The sequence below is a fragment of the Limulus polyphemus genome, unplaced genomic scaffold (assembly GCF_000517525.1).
Source record: "Limulus polyphemus unplaced genomic scaffold, Limulus_polyphemus-2.1.2 Scaffold1421, whole genome shotgun sequence".
In the NCBI taxonomy this organism is placed as follows: domain Eukaryota; kingdom Metazoa; phylum Arthropoda; class Merostomata; order Xiphosura; family Limulidae; genus Limulus; species Limulus polyphemus.
The window spans coordinates 87,052-107,437 of NW_013667031.1; the positions used below are offsets into that span (position 1 = coordinate 87,052).

Genomic DNA, 20,386 nt, shown 5'->3' on the forward strand with positions numbered 1-20,386 from the left:
CGTGACTTTCCAGATAAAATGTGGTCGGCGAGGTAAGCCAAAGGTGGTGCATGCCAACACGCTGTGGCATTATCACGGTCCAGGACATTCCAGTTGGGACGATGTGAACAACGGAACAAAAGACGCCGCTGAAGACGTGTCATTTGGAAAAGTCATTGTCGAAGAATAAACTCTACCCGGTTTTTTGAAGGGAAACAGTGAAGCCCTTGATGAAGTTACTACCACTGATTTGACTATTACCGATAATAGGACATTTCCTGATGGAGCAGATGAACCACACGTGAAGCAGAAGCCAACGAGACGGAGAACAGTACGGAAGAAGATACGTCCCGTAAAATTAAGAGTACTTTTTTGAATTTTAATTTTGTGTTTGTAAATTCTGTACATTTAATTAAGTTATTGTTAATTGTCTATTGGTTTAATGTAAGTGGCTATTGTTCGGGACGAACAATACTAAGGAAGGGGCAGTGATACGACAGCGGAAGTCACGTGACGCTAGTAACACGTCATGAGATTCTAGAAGGATCACGTCTGTTCGTGGCAACTCTAGTCTTTTCTATGCGCCCTCTTTTTGTATATTCTTGTATATAAGCCCGCCAGATAAAGCGAGACAATAGATCGGAACGAGAATAATTGCAGATTGAAGAGATAGAGACAGATAATCGAGTCAAGTCCTAAGTAAAGTGCGTGAATCGTTGTGAATTATAGTGTGTATTTAAGTTAAAGTGACTGGAAATTCTGTATATTGCAAAGTTGTATTGAGAAAGAATAAACTAGTTTTATTTAAGAAAGTACTTGTATCGCTGAAGTTCTTCGAGAAGAAATTTTACGGGAAATTAACAAACGAACAGAGACGTAACACAAGGAAAAAGAACGATCGAGTTCTTACTTTACTGTATACATGACATATCAATCGTCATATGAATAACCTAGGCATACGAAGCTCTTTCAATTTACTACACAGTACACATCTAAAAACTCAAGAGCAGCCTGAGCGTACAGGAATTTGATTTTGTCTTAATCAGTGTTGAATCCAGACCCTTCCACGGGAGGGAGGGGGAATGTGAAGCTGAAGGAATGGATTATAACATCTATAAAAAAAGACAAAATAGTTAAAATATATCAGGGAGAAACTTGTTTGCACATGGAGGAAATCCCCCTCCCCTGTACACCTCCTAAATTCAACACTAGTCTTATTATGTATAATTACAGTATATATATAAGTTCATGCGTAGTCTAGGTGTACGAAGGTTTTGGTTCCGATCTTACTACGTACAGTACACATATAATGACTCATGAACAATTTAAGTGTATACAAGTTTTGACCTTACTGTATATAGCACTTGTCCAATGATTCATGAGCATTCTAGGCGTACAAAAGTTTTGGTTTCAGCCCACCTATATACAGTACGGTACCCGTCCAATGATTCAAGAACAACCAGAGGTTACGAATATATGCATACAGAGGTTTTGGTCAGGCTATGTAAAATACCCCTATCCAATGATTCATGGAAAAACTTAGTGTACGAAAGTTTTGGTTTCGGTTTTATTATGCACATTGTATATCCGATGATTCATGGACAGCTTAGGGCCTAGGCGTATGAAGGTTTTCGTTTTATTGTGTACAATATAGGTGTCCGGAAATTTTTTTTTCTATAAAGAATTGAAGTGAGGATTTATGTCTTTGCTACGAAAACGTTCATTGGCAGTGTTAGGGTATTCATTTCTAACAAACCCACAGCCGAATTCTGAAAATGGAGGTGGGTGGCGTTCTCGTACATGGTGACTTTTTCTACGCAGGGATCCTGGATATTACCGAATACAGAAGACTAAAAAACTGCAGAAACATGAGTACAGAATATTCGTGTGAAAGTTATTATGATACAAGAATTTGGTGTAAGTTTTAACCAGTTTCTTTACCCTTCGAAAAATATCATTTAAAAAAGAAACAACAACAACAACAATAAAAAAAAACAGAAGAATATTTCGTTGTAACGAGAGGTTTCACGTCACTGAGCATCTCCTGACCGGCAAGCAACTAACAATTGTTGAAAAAAGGAACATTAACTTCATTTTGCAGTAAAACTTCAAAGCATATTAAATATAAGGAGTTTTAAATTAAGGGGAAACTATTAGTTTATTAATGTAAGGTATATAGAAACTTTTAAGAACACAACATTTAAAGAAGCAAATGCTAATAATCATTGTATTGTTCTAAAATATTCTGTACTTGGTTGGGCTCTTTTGAATTATCTTGTAAACATGTTGCCAAGGCCAGTTCATGTAACGATAACGAATCAAATTATTTTTTAAATAACTTTTGTTACCGTCTATATTCACTTTAGCGCAAGCTGTAGGCCTAGGCTCACAAACAATTTTTTCAACATAAGCTCTGTAAGTACTGTAGGCCTAATAATCTAATATTAGTAACAAACCTGACTAACTTATTGATTAGTTTAACAGAAGCACTAACTGTAATTGAATAACTGTACTCGGCCGTCAACCACTCGATCATTCACATATTGAATACTTCATTAACTTCTCAATTACTACTCATTGACTTCTCATTCCTTACTTCAGTTGACTAACTCGGATTTATAAACAATGTTCCCCTGTCTCAAAACGCTCAAAATCCCGAAATTGCTAGATTCTTGGCGTCATTGTGAACTTTTTAGGTACTCTAGGACTATTTTTATGAACTTGCTTGATCATAATGTCATGCACCCTCTAGCAAACATATAAAAAATTTAACACTGAAATATAACTTACAACAGTGTTTATGGTTCAATATCATATGCAGGCGAAGTAAGTAGGAACTTAATTAGGTTGTGGAAGAGATAAGTACCATACATGGTTTAAACATAGAAGCAAAAGTTGCACAAAACCATTTGTCAGTATACAAATGGTGCAGTTTATCATATTAAGTGAAAGGACAGTCAGATTTATCATATTGGGTAGGAGGGTAAAAGAGTAAAAACAAGATTCTAATAATACAGTTGTTTAGTAAAATAAAAGTATCAGAAGGCTTAACAATAGGAATAAAAACCCTAGTATAAACAAATTGTCAGACATACGTTTCTATTTCTTCTGACAAATACTTGTAAAGTTTTATGAATGCTGGTATTGTTTTTTATCAGTTGATAAGACTAGTGTGAAGCCTGAGTGTGTAGCAGTAGTTCAATGTGATCATGTCCTGTAGAAATGAAACAACACTACAATAAAAGTTTTTGATTTACCCATTTGAAGCTGTATTTTAGAAGTACACCACCCCCAAACATTAAAAGATAATGAGGTTTGGATAAATTTATATATTTTTAGATTGGTTCCTTATATAATAGGCCTTTATGAGAAATGACCAAAATTCTGTAAAGTAAAAATCTAGATTTAACTGAGTAGAATAGATGTTTAGTGTTGAAATGGTGTTAGGTTTATGGATTTGTTTGCTGGCATTGACTTTTGAAAAGAGTTTGCAAGCCTTAGAAACCACTTAACTGAAACGGAAGTTTGCAGAGCCGTCACACTGCTTCAGGACGGTATCACAATCTGTGGTCAGTAGATTGTGTTGCAGATACTAGACCACAGGAGGCCAGGCCTGGGTCGCAGAAGGGATACAGGTGCAGTAGACGACCGATATCTGTGAAATCTAGCCCTTGGAAACCGCACCAGCAGCGGTAGGGGCTTCAGGAATGAGCTTCAGTAAGCCACTGGAATGTGTGTGTCGTGCTCAAAGGTCAAAGGCTAAACTCAGGTCCAAGATATCAGTTAGAACCTTTGTATCAACCCCAAAGCACCGAACAGACCATCTGGTGCTTCTCAGGAACATTTCACCTCGACCCTTCAGAAATAGATCCCCGTAACTGTTCACAGTTGAGAGTAGATTCTGTTTATCTTCAAGAGGTCGATATTTATGGGTCTGGAGGCGTGAGGGAGAGCGATATTCGGCCTGTAACAATGTCTACCATAACGCTATTGGGGTTGACTCAGTCATGGTATAGGGTGGCATCTGCATACAGGGGCATACAGACCTCAATGTGGTGGATGGAGGATCCCTGATAGCAAGAAGTTACATGGATGAGATCCTGTTACCCATTGTTCGCCCTTTTGCTGGCGCTGTTGGAGATGAATTCGCCAGGATCACGCAGTAAATTTTCAGAATGAAGGAATAGAGGTATTGAACTGGCCTGCTAAGTCACTGGATCTAAATTCAATTGAGCATGTGTGAGAATTGCTGGAGAGAGGATTTAGAGACTTCTACGACTCTCCAGGAGCTCAAAGCTAGATTGTGCTGCTCTAGCAAGTAATCCGAAATGTCATCAGCAGTATGTAGAACATGTGTAATTTGTTTTGTTTTGAATTTCACGCAAAGCTACACGAGGGCTGTCTGCGCTAGCCGTCCTTAATTTAGCAGTGAAAGATTAGAGGGAAGGCAGCTAGTCCTCACCACCCACCGCCAACTCTTGGGCTAATCTTTTACCAACGAATAGTGGGATTGACCGTAACATTATAATGCCCCCATGGCTGAAAGGGCGAGCATGTTTGGTGGGACGGGGATTTGAACCCGCGACACTCAAATTGCGAGTCAAGCGCCCTAACCACCTGGCCATGCTCGAACAGGTGCAGAAGAAATCATAAACAATAGAGAACCTACCAGCTACTAAAGACTAATTTTCTTAAGTTTTATCGTCTTAATAAGTTATTTTTCTTTGATGGTTGTGCAGCCATATATTGACATTTTTCATTAATTTTGCATTTGTGTTATTGGAAAATGAATTTTTGGCTTGCTTTTTATTATTTACCTGTGATATGCGTCATAAACAAGTTTCGTCAATACTGAACGTCTCTCTCTGTTTGTTTGTTTTTTTTGTTTTGTTTGTATCTTCAAACTTCGAAAAACATATTAAACATCTCAAACTTAAATGTACTTTAATTTTTATGAATATTGTATTTTTATAGATGCTTTATTGTTTTTCCAATTATAAACATGATATCTGAATAAAGTTGGTAACTTACATTTTGACCCACTTCTTTGAGCGGAAATTTAGAATATTGTTCAACAAAACATGCGACCTTTTCCTGCAAGATTTCTCTTACATCTTCAGACCACCACTGTGTCGAGTTTCCTGACAAGTCCAGCTTCCTACCTGCCAAGAAAGACGTAATGGATAATATAGTTATGAACATTTCTTGTTTAATATTGCTTCAAGGTAAACCTTAGGCTTAGACTGCTGCTGCTGGGTAAGTTTGTAATGTATGTAGGATCCAGATTTGTGTTTTTGTTTTTTCTCTTACGAGAAGTGTCCTTTGCTTGCATAAGGCAAGTTCAGCAGAGTGTGGGTGGAGGAAGAATTAAAACAGAAAAAGGGTTTGGTTTGAATTTCGCGCAAAACTACACGAGGGCTTTCTGACCAATTCGTCCCTAATTTAGCAGTGATATACCAAAGGGAAGGCAGCTAGTCAACACCACCCACCGCCAACTTTTGGGCTACTCTTTACCAAAGAATCGTGGGATTGAACGTCACTTTACAACGCCCCCACGGCTGAACGGGCGATCATGTTCGGTGACGGGGATTCGAACCCGCGACGCTCAGATTGCGAGTCGAGCGCCTTAATCACCCAGTCATGCCTGGCCCAGAAAAGGGGGCTAAAAGCCAAAACGTGGCTTTAGAATTAAAAAATCATTGTATAGTAATGAGCATTTCCTATCCATCCACATAAAAAGGCTGGGCGTGGCTCAGTGGTCAGCATGTCGCATAGGCTATTTTAACCTACAGTTATGCACAGATTGTACAGCTATGAAGCTGATTCGTGCACTGATAAAATGTTTCCACTGCACACTGTCCAAAACAAAACAAACAACACTGCTCAGTGCACGTAAATGATTTTATATTAATTATTATTAAAAAATCAGAAAAAATCACTCATGCTACTTTAAAGTTAAAAAATATATTTAAAAAGTTCAATGCTTAGTGACTTGAAACTGCCTTAAACTATCGCTAAATGTCGTCAAAAAAAGTAATAAATTAATATTATTTACCAAACTCCCACCCTCTATTTCGCCGACTAGGCCACCAGGTTTTATGTGCGGTGATAAAGTTTCCTTAGAATAACTAACTACTGGCGTATTGGGCAGTGTATCGAAGGGTCTGTGGTGTGAGACGCTGAATACGTTCCGCAACATTAACTGTGGGCGCATTATAACGCTATAAAAAATGACACTCAATCCTGTTACTTCGTTCAAAAGAGCCGGGCAAATCCCTTGTGGTGGCGGATGATGCTGGCTGACTAACTTAATTCTGGTCAGTAATTGAAAATTTGGGACAACTATATCTGAATTCTGAGTTAGTCATTTAGCCTAAATACGTACAAGGTGCCATTAAGATTTAAAATTCTCACCCAGAATATTGTTGCACCTTGGCATCACGTTCTGTTTTGAGAAAAGTGAAATTTTCAAACTCTTCATAAAGTAGCATTGTAATAAAGGTCAAAGGAATCGACTGTAAAGTTGTCCTTTGACCTACTTTCACTAAAATTCAATCGATGTTTCCGGGACTAACTTTTACTATTCACTGTAATATTTGTGACACATAAACGGTAAAGGTTTGTTCGGTTTGAATTTCGCGCAAAGCTGCACGAGGGCTATCTGCGCTAGCCGTCCCTAATTTAGCAGTAAAAGACTAGAGGGAAGGCAGCTAGTCATCACACCAACCGCCAACTACTCTTCTACTAATGAATAGTGGGATGGACCGTCGAATTATAACGCCCCCAGGACTGAAAGGGTGAGCATCTTGGGTGGGACGGGGATTCGAGCCCGCGATCCTCAGACTGCGAGGCAAGTGCCTTAGACACCTGCCATGTGGAGCCTATACGGTAAAAAGACAAATAAACAAAAAACACTAGTGAAACGGTATTTCTGCAACTCTCGTAAGTTCTTTAATTGGCCGTTAACGTATCATAAACGGAATTTTGGTTTCGTTTTTCTGTTAGTTATTTTTTTAAAACTATCAAACACTAAAAATCCTTACAAATTTGGGACGAATATTATTGATCATTCACCCACTTTTACCAAAATAGAACCTATTATTTCCTTTTTAACATCCAACATTTCATCTACATTTAATCAAAATTTGAATGAATTGTTTTGTTGAACTACGATTCAAAACGCATACTCAGATTAGAGAGTTAGATACTGAGTAAAGCAATACTTTACAATGTCCACTCGGAAAAAACACCTAATTATCAATAAATTCTAAAGCGAAATAACTTTAATTATGAACTTCAATTTATCAAATAGATCAATCTTATTTCACAAAAACACAGTGATAAAATATAAGGTCCAAATGTACACATACATGTTGTTTTTAGATAAATACGATACCCAAAATTCCAGCATAGCTTAGACAATCTTCCTTCTATTAAATATAATCATGACAAATTAACAAAACAAATAGCTTTTTGTATTACCATATATTCAAAAACCTAAAGAAGTGAAAACATAAACTCCTGATGTTTTATTCGAAACTCATCGTCACATGGTATGTAATGGATGCTTCGTTATATAATATATTTATAAATTACTTCATCTGTTATGTTAATAATTCACCTTTAGAATTACCACATTAACTTTGTAAAGAAACTGACAACCTACCACTTGTGTCAAAGCTATGAGCTAGCTCGTGACCAATAACGATACCCAGAGATCCGTAGTTCAGGTATCTGTAGAGGAAACAAGTTTTAGTAATCAAATCACCTGTGTGTCCAAGGACTATTACAAAACTTACTTAATTTTAAATCAATAAACAAAGAAAATAAACCTATGGAACATATAACAATGTCAACATTATCAATAATTTCTGATCAAAAGTAAGCTATCTACATCGGTGAGAAGTAAAATAATTTGAAAATATGATAAATTAATGATTGTGATTAGTCCCATTTATCATTCTCATATGCGTTAATGATATCAATACAGCTGTGACTAGAAGAATACTTTCAAAATGACAGATATCGGAAATGATTGGATCTACACAGTGTTTATCAAATAATTCAGCGCCATCTCTCATACAAACTTAAAATAAAGTTTAAACTACTTTGAAAGTGATTACATCAGTTTGGTCTTTAAAGTGATACATTACTCAATTTCTTCCATCTTCATGAAACTGGTTTATTTCAGCGGTTTTGCGTTAATAACAAAGTGACAGAATGTGTGGAGTCTTGGGGAAACTGTGTTGGCATTATCGTTTTTCTTTTTGCATTTAGTCACAACGTTTAGGGACAACAAGGGATCTCTTGGTCCATCTAGGCTGTCCCATCCTCTAAAGTAAACTCTTAAATAATAATAAAAAAATCTTCAAAGCCAGCCCGTATTATTCATGTAATTATTAAACTTTCACTTAAATTTACTGCCTCCACAACATCCGAAAGCAACCCATTACAGAGGTCAACCACCCTGTTAGAAAAATAAAACTGTCTTAGCTGAAGATGACTCCTACCCTGCTAAAATTTATATTTATGTCTCCTAGCCCTACTATTCTCACCATTAAATGCGAAAACAGATTATGCATTAGCATATCATTTCCCTTAATAATCTTAAACACCTCAATCAGATCCCCTGTAACTATTCTTTTATCAGAAGACAATTTCAGAGATCTTAACCTCTCCTCATATGACAACCTTTCCATCGCAGCCACCATTCTAGTAGCTCTCTTCTGAGCCCTTTCCAACAATTCAATGTTCTTTCTAAGGTAAGAAACCAAGACTGAACACAATACTCCAAATGTGCTTTATGGATTGGAAAGTCAAAGTTTAAGTTATAACTAAAGATTCTTCTGGTTGTAATATTTATCGATTTTAACTCAGCTTTTAGTTGTGTAAATTTTGAATATTTTATATATACATATACTAAAAATATATTGTTGATTTTTTAACATTTAGGATGTTCACAATATTCTTCACAATTTGAATAATTTAATAGTTTTTCTTTTTTCACAAGTTATCATAAATTATAAACTTAGATTATTTATTCACCTGTTTTTGTTGTACATTATCTCTGGAACAATAAGTAAAGACATCTGGTGAGCGAAATAGTAAGTATAATAACGCTAACCCTTGTAAAATGCACACGTAAAAAAAAAAAAAACATGAAAATATTAAGCTCAAACCTTGAATATTATGTATTTTTGTTTTATAACCCAATGTGTTTATTCAGTGGAAAGATTGTGTCAAAAAGTATTTTGTTCATTGTTTGAAAACCCACATCAAGCTACGTCCATAATTTCCTCGAAATGGAAGCGAAAGCCGTATGGAGGGGTCACCTGTGTTAACCACTCGCACCAATATACAGTAATGTGCTGTATGTCAGTCAGTATACACTAAAATGAGTCATATAAGGGACGCTTAACATTGAAATTTGTTCTGTCGTGACTTCACTAAAACGTGCGCATGCCATGAGTCGCGAGAATAATTATGCACTCTGTAGGCTACAACATGACATATGAACTTCAAAAGCAAGAAATAAAAATATTTGCTACTCTTAATTTTGGTTTTATTAACACTTGAAATAGAACACTTTCGGTGAATCTTCGGAAGTACATCTAGTATTATATATATATATATATAGCACAAGATATTTACTCTTCCATAATAGATTGCAGTTTCTGATTATTTTTTCTGGGGGGGGGGGTATGTATGAGTGTGACAGAAACAGATCGATATTCCGAAAATGTTTCGCCACTAGTACTGGAGTTTGCTTCATTCTTCTTTCTGTTATTCGACTTTTTTATTCTGTTTCTATATTATTAGTATGAAAACTTTGGCATAATTTTTCAAAAGATTAGAAACCTTTCATTACGGGTAATAACTATATAGGTCTCTGGAATTATTACAAACATACCTCATAATGTTATCGGCTTATATCCCTAATATAACACTCTATACACATGCTTCAACCTGAATGAACATTAGGACTAGATAAGTAATTGTTTTTACGTTCAATTTTCGGAATATCGGACCTTAGTGACTATGGCTTTTCGGAATATCGGGCTGTGATTTGTGTGAGTGACACTCATCAACAGGCGTATTTGCACAATGAGCAATTCGACCACGTTATTTCAGGACTAGTATATTCCTAATTGTTATAGGGGACATCTTTGGAATACGTGTGGATATAAAATACTACCTGTAGAGTAGTAGATAAAACACTGTAAAAACTGTCGTAGTTTGAGTCTGAGGAACAGATTTTATCCTGGGGAAAGATTTCAAACACACTTTATCTAAACCATGGTCTGCACCATAACGTCGAATTAACTTTCCTTTTTGTGTAATGATTAAACTTTATACAGAGTTGTGCACAGGAATTAAGTTTTAGTTTGGGAGATGGTCTCCCCTCTTGCAACCTCTTTCCAGTGCACATCCCTATCAATAGTTAAGTAAATATATTTAAATCAAGAACAAAATATGCTTACTGTGGACGACCAGGCACAAACAATGGAGGACGTAGAATGCCCACCGGGAAAACTGTAAAATTCAACAAAATATACCTTTGATATTCATGAATTTTATAAATACAGCCGAAGTTTTATGTAATTTCCTCTTTTTTCATTTGTTGATAATGCAGAATTAATCTACCGTATAATAGATATTACAGCGTGGTTTATTTTTAATTTTCAAAGTTAGTAAACGTTTAGCGCCAACGTTGACAAAAATAATGTATGTTACATTCAAAGTTTCAAAAAATATTTTAACTTCGCTCATTGATAGTTTCAAGTCACATATTAAAATATACTGAAAAATTAAAGCAAAAAAACAAACAAACAATCAATTATAAAAGAAAATAACAAATTAAATCTAGCTTGTATCGTACTTACTGACGTCATTTCCGGAGGATTGGTAGAAGGCATTGACCATCAAAGGCTGTACATACCAATCCCTATGTAGAACGAAAACAAATTAATCGCTAATAATCTTTGAGATCTAGAGAATAACAACTATAAGAAGGTAACGAAACTTACATTTTTTGGTTCGATTCTTAGAATTATCGAGAAAAGCTACACTGGGGCTATCTGAGCATAACCGTCTCTAATTAGAATTGTAATTATTATGGAAAATGATGAAACATACAAATACAAATGATCAAACTGCTGATATGAATTTGAAAAAAGTATTTCTATAAATTACCTAATCAAAAACACCTTAGGTGTGAAAAAAAGATGCGGCCAAAGAAGGATTGAGCGTGAGACTTAAAGGAATGAAACCAAAATTGGAAGCCAAACTTGTTACTACATTTATAGCATTGATGCGAACTTTACAGCAAATATTCATTCATTAGTTAGCCAGGCCGCGTGATTTATTCAACTTGGGGCATGATGACGGGTAAAACAAAATACGCGACCTAGCTCACTAATGAATGAATATTTGCTGTAAAATTCTTATCAATGTAGGTACCAGTTTGGTCGCCAATTTTGATTTCATTCCTTTAAGTCACACGCTCAGTCCTTTTTTGGCCGCATCTTTTATTTTTACATCTAAGGTGTTTTTGATTGGATATCATGACTTTTTGTCAATACACACCAACAAACCACAGCAAGTAAGAAAGTGACACTCGATAGTAATCAACATTAGCTTTAGGATCACAACACGTATTATTCAGAACAGAGCTTTACTTTACAGAACCATCCAGATTCTTTAAAAATATAGTGGTAGATTTTCCTCTCTAAAACAGTGTTAATTACTTTCTTTATAGAAACGCCATGGAATCTAGATTAATAGTTTCTTGTCATCACCCGCATGCAATCAGTACAGCCGTATGAAGCATCATTATTTACGCTAATTGCTTAAGCTAATATCACGTGACGCTAAAAGCTCATTAATTGGGAGAATTTCATGAAATTTAGAAAATTTGTGTTTAAAAAATGTCAATGAAAAATGAATAATAACCGTTCACCCGTTTGTTTTGAAAATTTTAGCTAGAAATTGATAATCTAGATTGTTTGGCTTAACCAATACTTATGTATCTGCACGTGCTTTCACCCTATAGTTTTGCTGCTCTAAATCAGCTATCTTTAATCGGAATGACAAAAACTAAACACTGTCCACTTTTACTCTTAGTTGAATCTGTAATAAAAATTTCAGATCGATAGCTGACGTGACATTTTACGTAAGCGTGCGAAAAAATTTTGGTCAAATTTGAGTAGCTTTGTTAAATAACTTTGCACATGTGGCTTATATTTAGATCAAACTTGACACCTAATTGTAGGTTGTAAAGACCTATTGATGTACCAAATTTGAAAAAAAAATCCATAAAGATTACATATGTTTTTTATCAAATAAAGTTTCCGCACTTTTGTTGCGAAGAAGAAAAAAAAAGGAAAACATTTAATCAAAATTGGAGGTTTTATATCTCGCGTATTTCTTAATGGATTGCCTTCAAATTTGGTATGTGAAGTAAGGTTCCAGTAGAGCATATGTAATAGTTTGGATTATCACAGTCCAAACTACAGATGGAGGACAATCGCTAAATTATCACTCTTGTTAGTAACACATTATTGTGTGTCCTGTAGGTTGTTTTGGCCGCACGACACACTATTGTGTGTCTTTATTAGCTCAAATTTACAAGATTACAATTATTATTTATAACTTATACTTATCTATCATTAATAATTATTTACACTTATATGTAACTATGATCTCCGTGTTGAGGAAAACGTCACACACACATTTTCTTCTCAGTAAAACAATAACATTTCTCTGGGTATTAAAACCAACAACAACAAACAACTGTTGTGGGCCATTTGTAGAGCGAGAGACATAACCTTTATGAAATGACTAAATAGAGCCGTTTGAACTTCTCACCTTAACCGAAAATTCATTCTCCAGCGATGAGCTAAAGTCGTTTATAAGATAACGTTTCTTGAAATTCGTAACGGTAGATAGAGACTGACATTTTATTTGCTTAAGATTCCCTAGCATGCTAAAGCTGTAATACCCAAGAGGTTCCAGTAAAATAAGGTAGTTCTTCATTTCTGTAACCATCAGTCTTAAAGAAAACACTGAGTTGGCGTTATTACAAGTCAAAGTGATTTTTTATTACAAAATAAAAGTTATTTTTAATGTGTAAACAATTAACTTAATCCCGGAAATACAAGGGAAATCAAATTTTAATATTTTCGTCAACAGGTTTTATACGCTGGGATTTGTAACAGACCTGGAAAGTCTAGCAATGTGTATACAAATATTTGGTAGGTTGATCGATAGGGAGTGGAGGCTATCGTGTAAAACCAAGTGAAATAAAGTTACACTACAAGTAAATAATCGATTTTCCAGTCAACCACCCGAGGGCGTTCAGCTTGAACTTCCCTTTAAAATTGTGTTTTTGTTTATGACGTGAAACGAGATCAGATGATAAACATGATGAAATCGAATTTTTTCTGCACTTCTTAACAGATCAGTCTCAGTGGTTGGGAGTAGAAACGTTTGAACATGTAAGAAGCTTTATGGATATTTTTTCTTTAAGTTCCCTAACTTTTTTGTCGAAGATGTACCAAAAATTGAGTAATCCATTGTACGCGTGGTTCAACTTACATGTATTAATACTCCTGTAGAGATAAAAGTGTTTTATTTTTCATATACGAATGGAACCATGATGCAGTCAACATCTCAGAACAAAATATTAAAAAATAGCATACTCCATATCGAGAAACATTAATTAATTATTTTAATCAGTGTATGTCTCTTAATTGTTTAAGATTTAAAATGCTTGAACTTAAACGTAAGTTGATTTAATTATATTTTGAAAATGAATGTAAACATAATACAACAAAACAGCACTGTTTTTAAGTAAAGAGGCCATTCTGCTGTTTTAAGACAGTAGTTAGTAGTTGCGACACGTGGAGAGAGGAATTATTATTCCTGTATTTTTTAGCGAACTTTATCGAACTTAAAAGTTACAAAACATAAAAGTCTAACTTTTATTTTTTATTTTGAATACGAATAACCATAACAGCTTGTAACCTGCTTTTGCCAAGATATTTGACATGTGTTGAAACGAATAAAAAACGTACATTCTTATTACAGGTACATTCATTCTAGGGAGGTGGGGGGGATCGTTGTCACGTGACTTGCTGACTTGCATATTCTGTATGGTACAGACAGTACATGCAGCTAAAACATCTTTTCTATAACTTTAATTAAATCTTTTTCTTAAAGACTTTTTCTGTTTAAAATGTCCCCCCGTGGGACAACGGCAAGTCTTCGTATTTACAGCGCTAAAATAAGGGGTTCGATTCCCCTCGGTGGCCACGGCAGATAGACCGATGTAGCTTTGCTAAAACAAAACACACACACACACACACACATACTGTTTGAATAATTAAAAGTATCGTGTATTATACCTCTGGAAACCATTAAAATATATTTAGAAGTCAATTTAAGACTAAGTCTTTAGCATGAAATTACGTATCGTAAAATATAATTGAAGCAAATTATTCGGGGTACCATATAACAATTCTTCCTCCATTATGGCTCTCGGCGGCCCTGGTTACTACTAACTTTATTTATCTTTCGCAACACTTACTTACCAACTGTACTTAGCTTTCATAACAGTAATCAATGATCATATGTTTATTCCACACTAAATGTACATACTTTTCTTTGTCTACAGTCCTGGTCATTTTTTCTAATTCTTTTTTCATCTCGTAACGGTTCATCCTTAAGACGTTATCCAGAAAATCTTCAGGTTTAATTTCCAGCTGCGAATCATATTATAAGAACATTAATACGCTTGAAAAGTATTTATATTTGAAAATTTCTGTGATTTCAGTGCATTAGAAAGTTAATAATGCTAAGCGTAGACCTAGAAACGGAAGCATGTTTTTTCGAAATAAAACGTTCATAACGACTACGAAGTAATATTTTATGATTGCACAGTCTCCATAAGCAATATAGTTCAATTTATCGAAATTCGATGTTAATACGAAAATCTATCTTGTTGAAGTAAAGTAAGGCTAATTATACGTCCTTAACAATATGGGAAACAACAACCAGAGCTAGGGTAAAACTGTTAAATAGATCAAGATTTGTTAAACTGCAATGCAGGAAAAAGCTGCATTGAAAATTAACAGACATAGAAAAAAAAACGTAATTGTTTATCGTAATGAGAACTTTACTCTGGCTCTCCTTTTAAACGGAAAGTTTTTTCTTTCTTTTCCGTTATCCTAGGAAATTATTTAGCCTAACAAAGGAGAAGAACGTAGCTGACCTTTTTACGGAGTGTACACACTACAAAATGTATATTTCAAATTATTTTCATACTTTAACTTTCAAAATTTATTCAGGTCATCTTAAATATAAATATAATTTATGCTGTTTTCTTCAGGCTGTATGAAACAATATTTAATACAAGCCGGTATATATCTATAACTCAAATAGACACAAAAAAGGATAAGTACCCCCTTATAGTCATGGCTGAGCTGCTCAGAATCAAGGATATAGCTCGGGTAGGCAATTTTCTCCTTCATCTCTTTTAGCTGTAACAACATGCAGGAGAGATAATTCATTTTTTTTTGTTTTAAATGTTCCGAGAAGTGTTTTCTAACTTCTTCAGTATTATACATACATAAAAATATATATTGGTAACAAATATTCCGAGTTATAAAATATCGTGTAACGACTGCATACATTTTCATTCGAACATGTGTCTATCTGTTTATCTTTCGCTACTTTGGTATTGAAATTTCTAAATATCATAGACAAATCTAGAAATACAACTGAACGCATAGCAATTTTAACACTAGTATTATAACAACAACAAGAAAAAGACAACAGCATCATCTCCACTTTAGTTTAAAGCAAAAAAAGACAAGTATTTTTGTAATAATTAACCAAAAAAAAGGAAGAGAGAGAGAGAATGAAATGGATTTTGGGCTATATTATTTAAATGGGTAAAATATATATTTGTTCCAATACAAAAAGAACTAATAAATTGTGTTACATTATACCTGCTTTTCACACCTTCCAGTCGTTTCACTGTCGAGCCAACCCTGGGCTTTTATGAGTTGGCTGAAGGCTAACTTTACAGCAACGATTAATTCTTTAATCTGTAATCGATAAACCATTTGTATGAATAGTTTGTAAGTTTCGATCTATTTAGCTATGCTTTTTATGTTACAATCACTAGGTTTTAAAATAATTCGATAAATATAGCTTTTCCTATACGACTGGGCTGTTTTAGGCAATCAATATTTAAAAACATAAAAGTCGCGATTTCCTCAGTTTCGAAATTTTGTAGCGACCTAGCGGTTTTAAAAGTAAATCAATATATGGAAATTCAAGTTCTGCTCATTTGGTTTTAGTATTAACCTGTATATTACTATGTGTCTTTCCAGAATTAATATATTCAGTTTGTACTTCTATAATTGGATGTTTCATTAATTATTTCTGAGAAAAAAAAAGTCTTCGATTATTAGATTTCGTTTTACAAATTGTAACGTTTTGTGTAAATCGTTAACCAACCTTGCAGGTCTTAATAAGATTAAGTTAACCACTGATTTTCGTTTAATTAAGTAAATTTTTTGTTCTTCTTTTCTTGAAATATAACTTGGGTTACTATGGAGAGTTAAACAAATGGTGACAGAAATGAAGACCCACTTCTCTGTCGATTTTCTCAGTGTACTCATGTCGAACGAAGAGAGCTGCCAGTGCCATGCCAAAACCATTATTTTGAACCAGAGAAACGCATTCTTTCCATCGCGTAAAGAACGTCCGTTCGTCGGAAGAGTGTGGAATTTCTCGTTTGAAATCATAATAGAGTCGGCGGAAGTGAATGTCCAAGTAACGCATATACTTTATGACAAATCTCCACGAGAGGTAGTTCCCCACAGTTCTTGATCGGAAAAAAAAAGTAATTATAATTTCGAATGAGATGTTCAAACATAAAATAATTCCAAACTAAGAGATATCATGGTTAACCTTTTGAGCAAAAACCTCACGTAGTTCGTGTGTAAAATATTTTACAAGTAAAATACTCTGTAACCCTAAGTTTGAAGGGTGTTAATGTATCACCAGCTGCTTTCTGATTGTTACGTTTAAAAATAAGTATGATTTAAAAATATAAACTCTAACTATATTTGGCAATTTCTTGTGCCACAGCTGAGGTTAAATTCAATAAATCACGGAATAATCGAAAAGAGCTTATTTCGCGAAACTTAAATTTCGTTTATATTTTATTTACGCACAAACTCATTGTAACAGGTGTGATTATCTTAAGCAAAGACTAATTCATACTTTTGTGTTTAAAACAACTGCTTTTTCGTTTATTTATTTTTTAACTAAGAAAATACAAAGAAATAAACCTTTTAACTAAAAATAATTGCATAAAATAATGATGTGAAATTTATTTGGCTAGGTTTCACAAATTATGCCAAATATTTAGTCCAATTTCGAACTTTGAAGAAAGCGCAAAAGTGTATAAAGAATATTGGCTTTTGCCGCTAGGAAAAAGTAAAATAATAAATGATAAAAATTGTATTCGTTAATCTAACTTTAATCTCATGACGTTTGAATTTCTTGCATTGTCTGAACACGATATGATCTATTGCAGCAAACTTTGAGTGGCGCTGATGCATGTTCTGCTTAGACTGAAATTGTTCTTCTGTCATTAGTTATTGCATTAAAAACAGATTTACGTCATATTTCAACATATCAGTCACACAGAAGGGGAGGGGCCACGTTATATGCACACGAACTGATAAGGGTTAACGCACGTATATTTACCTTGGAGACGTATCATTTATGAGAGCAAACGTATTCCTAAGAAAGTCTTCACAGTGTAACACCAGGTGTAAATCAATTTCATCAACAGTGATGTTAGCCTGACTCAGCAGGTTGCGCATTAACTCCGACCAACGAATCTGTCGAAAAAAATAGTTCATGAAATACACACCAGGTGATAATTCATGGGAAAACAACTATATTGTCACCATCCTTGCTTCACTTATTCTCACATGAGAATAATGATATATATATATATAGATATATTCTGTTATCAAAATATTGTTACAACGTTTAGCAAGTTATACCATTAAATTAATCCGGACGTGAAGAGTAATACAATTATAAATATCAATGGAAATGACTATATACTGTATATTGTTGTACATGCGAGCAGTATTCGAATCAGTTGAGACACTTTGGACTAAAAGTCAATTTTGATCACACAGTAAATTTTTGTTACCTTTAAACCTTCCTTGTTGAAACACTGAACAGCAAAAGATCATAATATCTGGGTCTAGGTAAGGTCTGAAATGATCTTACCGAGACCCAGATATTATTATTACCAAAGCGAATATACCAAAACCCCTGTGAAGGTGTATATTCTGCATGACCCACCAGCCAATACCGTCATGTTTCAGAAAAACAACAACAACAAAAAAAAAAACATTTGTAACGAAGAGTCTAAAACAACGTGTTTCAGACGAATGTTAGAATGTTATAAGAAAGTTAGCCTGGATTGTTTACACCTATCTTATTGGTCTGACAACACTTTGAACATGTTCTGTGATTAACTCTGTAAGTCTAGAAAAAATAATCTTCTCTCTACAGTGTTTCTCCTACAGTGCTTTAAAGAAAAATCATGTGGCTTACATCTGGTAGGATCTGTTCAAGGTCGCTCAAGGTTTTTCGGTCAAAGTTTAAATAATCATCCAGAGAATCATTCATAAAAGCCATTTGTGAGTAGCTCAACTTCGCAAGCTAGAGGAGAAAAAAAGGAGATGATCAGTTTGATGAATGATTTAATTGCCGTTAGTTTTGATTGATGATCAGTTTGATGAATGATTTAATTATTTAATTGCCGTTAGGTTTGATTGATGATCAGTTTGATGAATGATTTAATGATTTAATTGCCGTTAGGTTTGATTGATTATCAGTTTCATGAATGATTTAATTGCCATTAGTTTTGATTGATGATAAGTTTCATGAATGAATTAATTGCCGTTAGTTTGATCAGGGTTTGTTACACTTGTTGCTATTCTTAAACTTAATTTGTGATAGAAATACAAATAACTAACTATTTCTGGGCTGACACTTGATAATAAAAAACGCAAACTTGATAATCTATGGCTCTCTGAGAAACGACTCAGTATCTGGGTCTTACGTGGCCTAATGGCTAACTCGCTCAAATTTTGAATTCGAGAGTTAAAGGTTCGCGTCCTGTTGCCACAAAAAATAAAAAACGAGCTTAGCACTTTGGGGCTGTGGATGTGCTGTGATAGTAACGGTCAAATTCCATTATTCCATCAGATAAGAGCTGCCCATGAGTTGGCGGTGTGTACTGTTGACTAACTGCCTTCCCTCTGGTCTATTATTTCACAATTAGTGTCGGGTATGTGCAGATAGCTCTTGTATGGCTTTGTATGAAAATTCAAAAAAACAAACGTAAGAACCGTGCTGTATAACACAAATAATTGTCCATGGGAACAATAAAAGAGATCAAGATAACTGGCCCGGCATGGTCAGGTGGTTAGGACTCTCGACTCGCAATCTGAGGGTCGCGGGTTCGAATCCCTCTCCCACCAAACATGCTCGCCCTTTCAGCCGTGGGGGCGTTATAATGTGACGGTCAATCCAACTATTCGTTGGTAAAAGAGTAGCCCAAGAGTTGGCGGTGGCTGGTGATGACTAGCAGCCTTACACTGTCTTACACTGCTAAATTAGGGACGGCTAGCGCAGATAGCCCTCGTGTAGCTTTGCGCGAAATTCAAAACCAACAATCAGGATAACTTAAAATTATCTTTTTTCAAAGACGGGGTCTACAGAAACCATAATGTGACTAAGAAGATTGTGTCTGACTATTGCTTCTACTTTAATCAACAAATGAATCTCAGCTAACGCCATGGGTTGAAATGGAAAAATTTCACTCCTGTGGGGGCTTGCACCTAGAAAGAAAATCAATACAGTTTTATCCAAATATGTATTTTATGAAACTGTTATTTATTATGTAATAATTAAGTATGTGTGTGTGTATTTTGTTATAGCAAAGCCACATCTGGCTATCTGCTGTGTCCATCAAGAGGAATTGAACCCCTGATTTTAGCGTTGTAAATCCGAAGACTTACCGCTGTCCTACCGGGGAACTAAAAATTAACTAAACATAATGTTTCTTTTCCGATGCATATATAGTATTTACACGTAACGAGAAATCGAAAAATGATATGTTAGTTAAATTATTGCATATTGCATAAATATGCATATTGCATATTGTCTGAACTAAACATTCATAGAATGTATGAAAAGTGCTCTTCGAAATTCGATGGAACTGAAAAAACAATTTTTTTTTTTTACAACTGTGTTTTTGTTAGAGCAAAGCCACCACAGGTTTTTCTAGTGTGTCCACCCC

At 34.8% G+C, this 20,386-nt stretch overlaps 1 protein-coding gene across 2 annotated transcripts in view; it reads right to left on the reverse strand.

Annotated features, from left to right (window-relative positions):
• Nucleotides 1-20,386, reverse strand: part of LOC106463482 (endothelin-converting enzyme 1-like) — a 76,975-nt gene that overhangs the window by 20,535 nt on the left and 36,054 nt on the right. For both annotated transcript variants that reach the window (XM_022390989.1, XM_022390988.1), the window contains 10 exons: nt 18,634-18,741; nt 17,764-17,900; nt 16,639-16,873; nt 15,990-16,088; nt 15,441-15,518; nt 14,638-14,741; nt 10,863-10,924; nt 10,461-10,512; nt 7,646-7,713; nt 5,011-5,141 (listed from right to left, as the gene is read on the reverse strand). In XM_022390989.1, the coding sequence (XP_022246697.1) occupies nt 5,011-5,141; nt 7,646-7,713; nt 10,461-10,512; nt 10,863-10,924; nt 14,638-14,741; nt 15,441-15,518; nt 15,990-16,088; nt 16,639-16,873; nt 17,764-17,900; nt 18,634-18,741 (1,074 nt within the window). The remainder of the gene's footprint in view (nt 1-5,010; nt 5,142-7,645; nt 7,714-10,460; nt 10,513-10,862; nt 10,925-14,637; nt 14,742-15,440; nt 15,519-15,989; nt 16,089-16,638; nt 16,874-17,763; nt 17,901-18,633; nt 18,742-20,386) is intronic.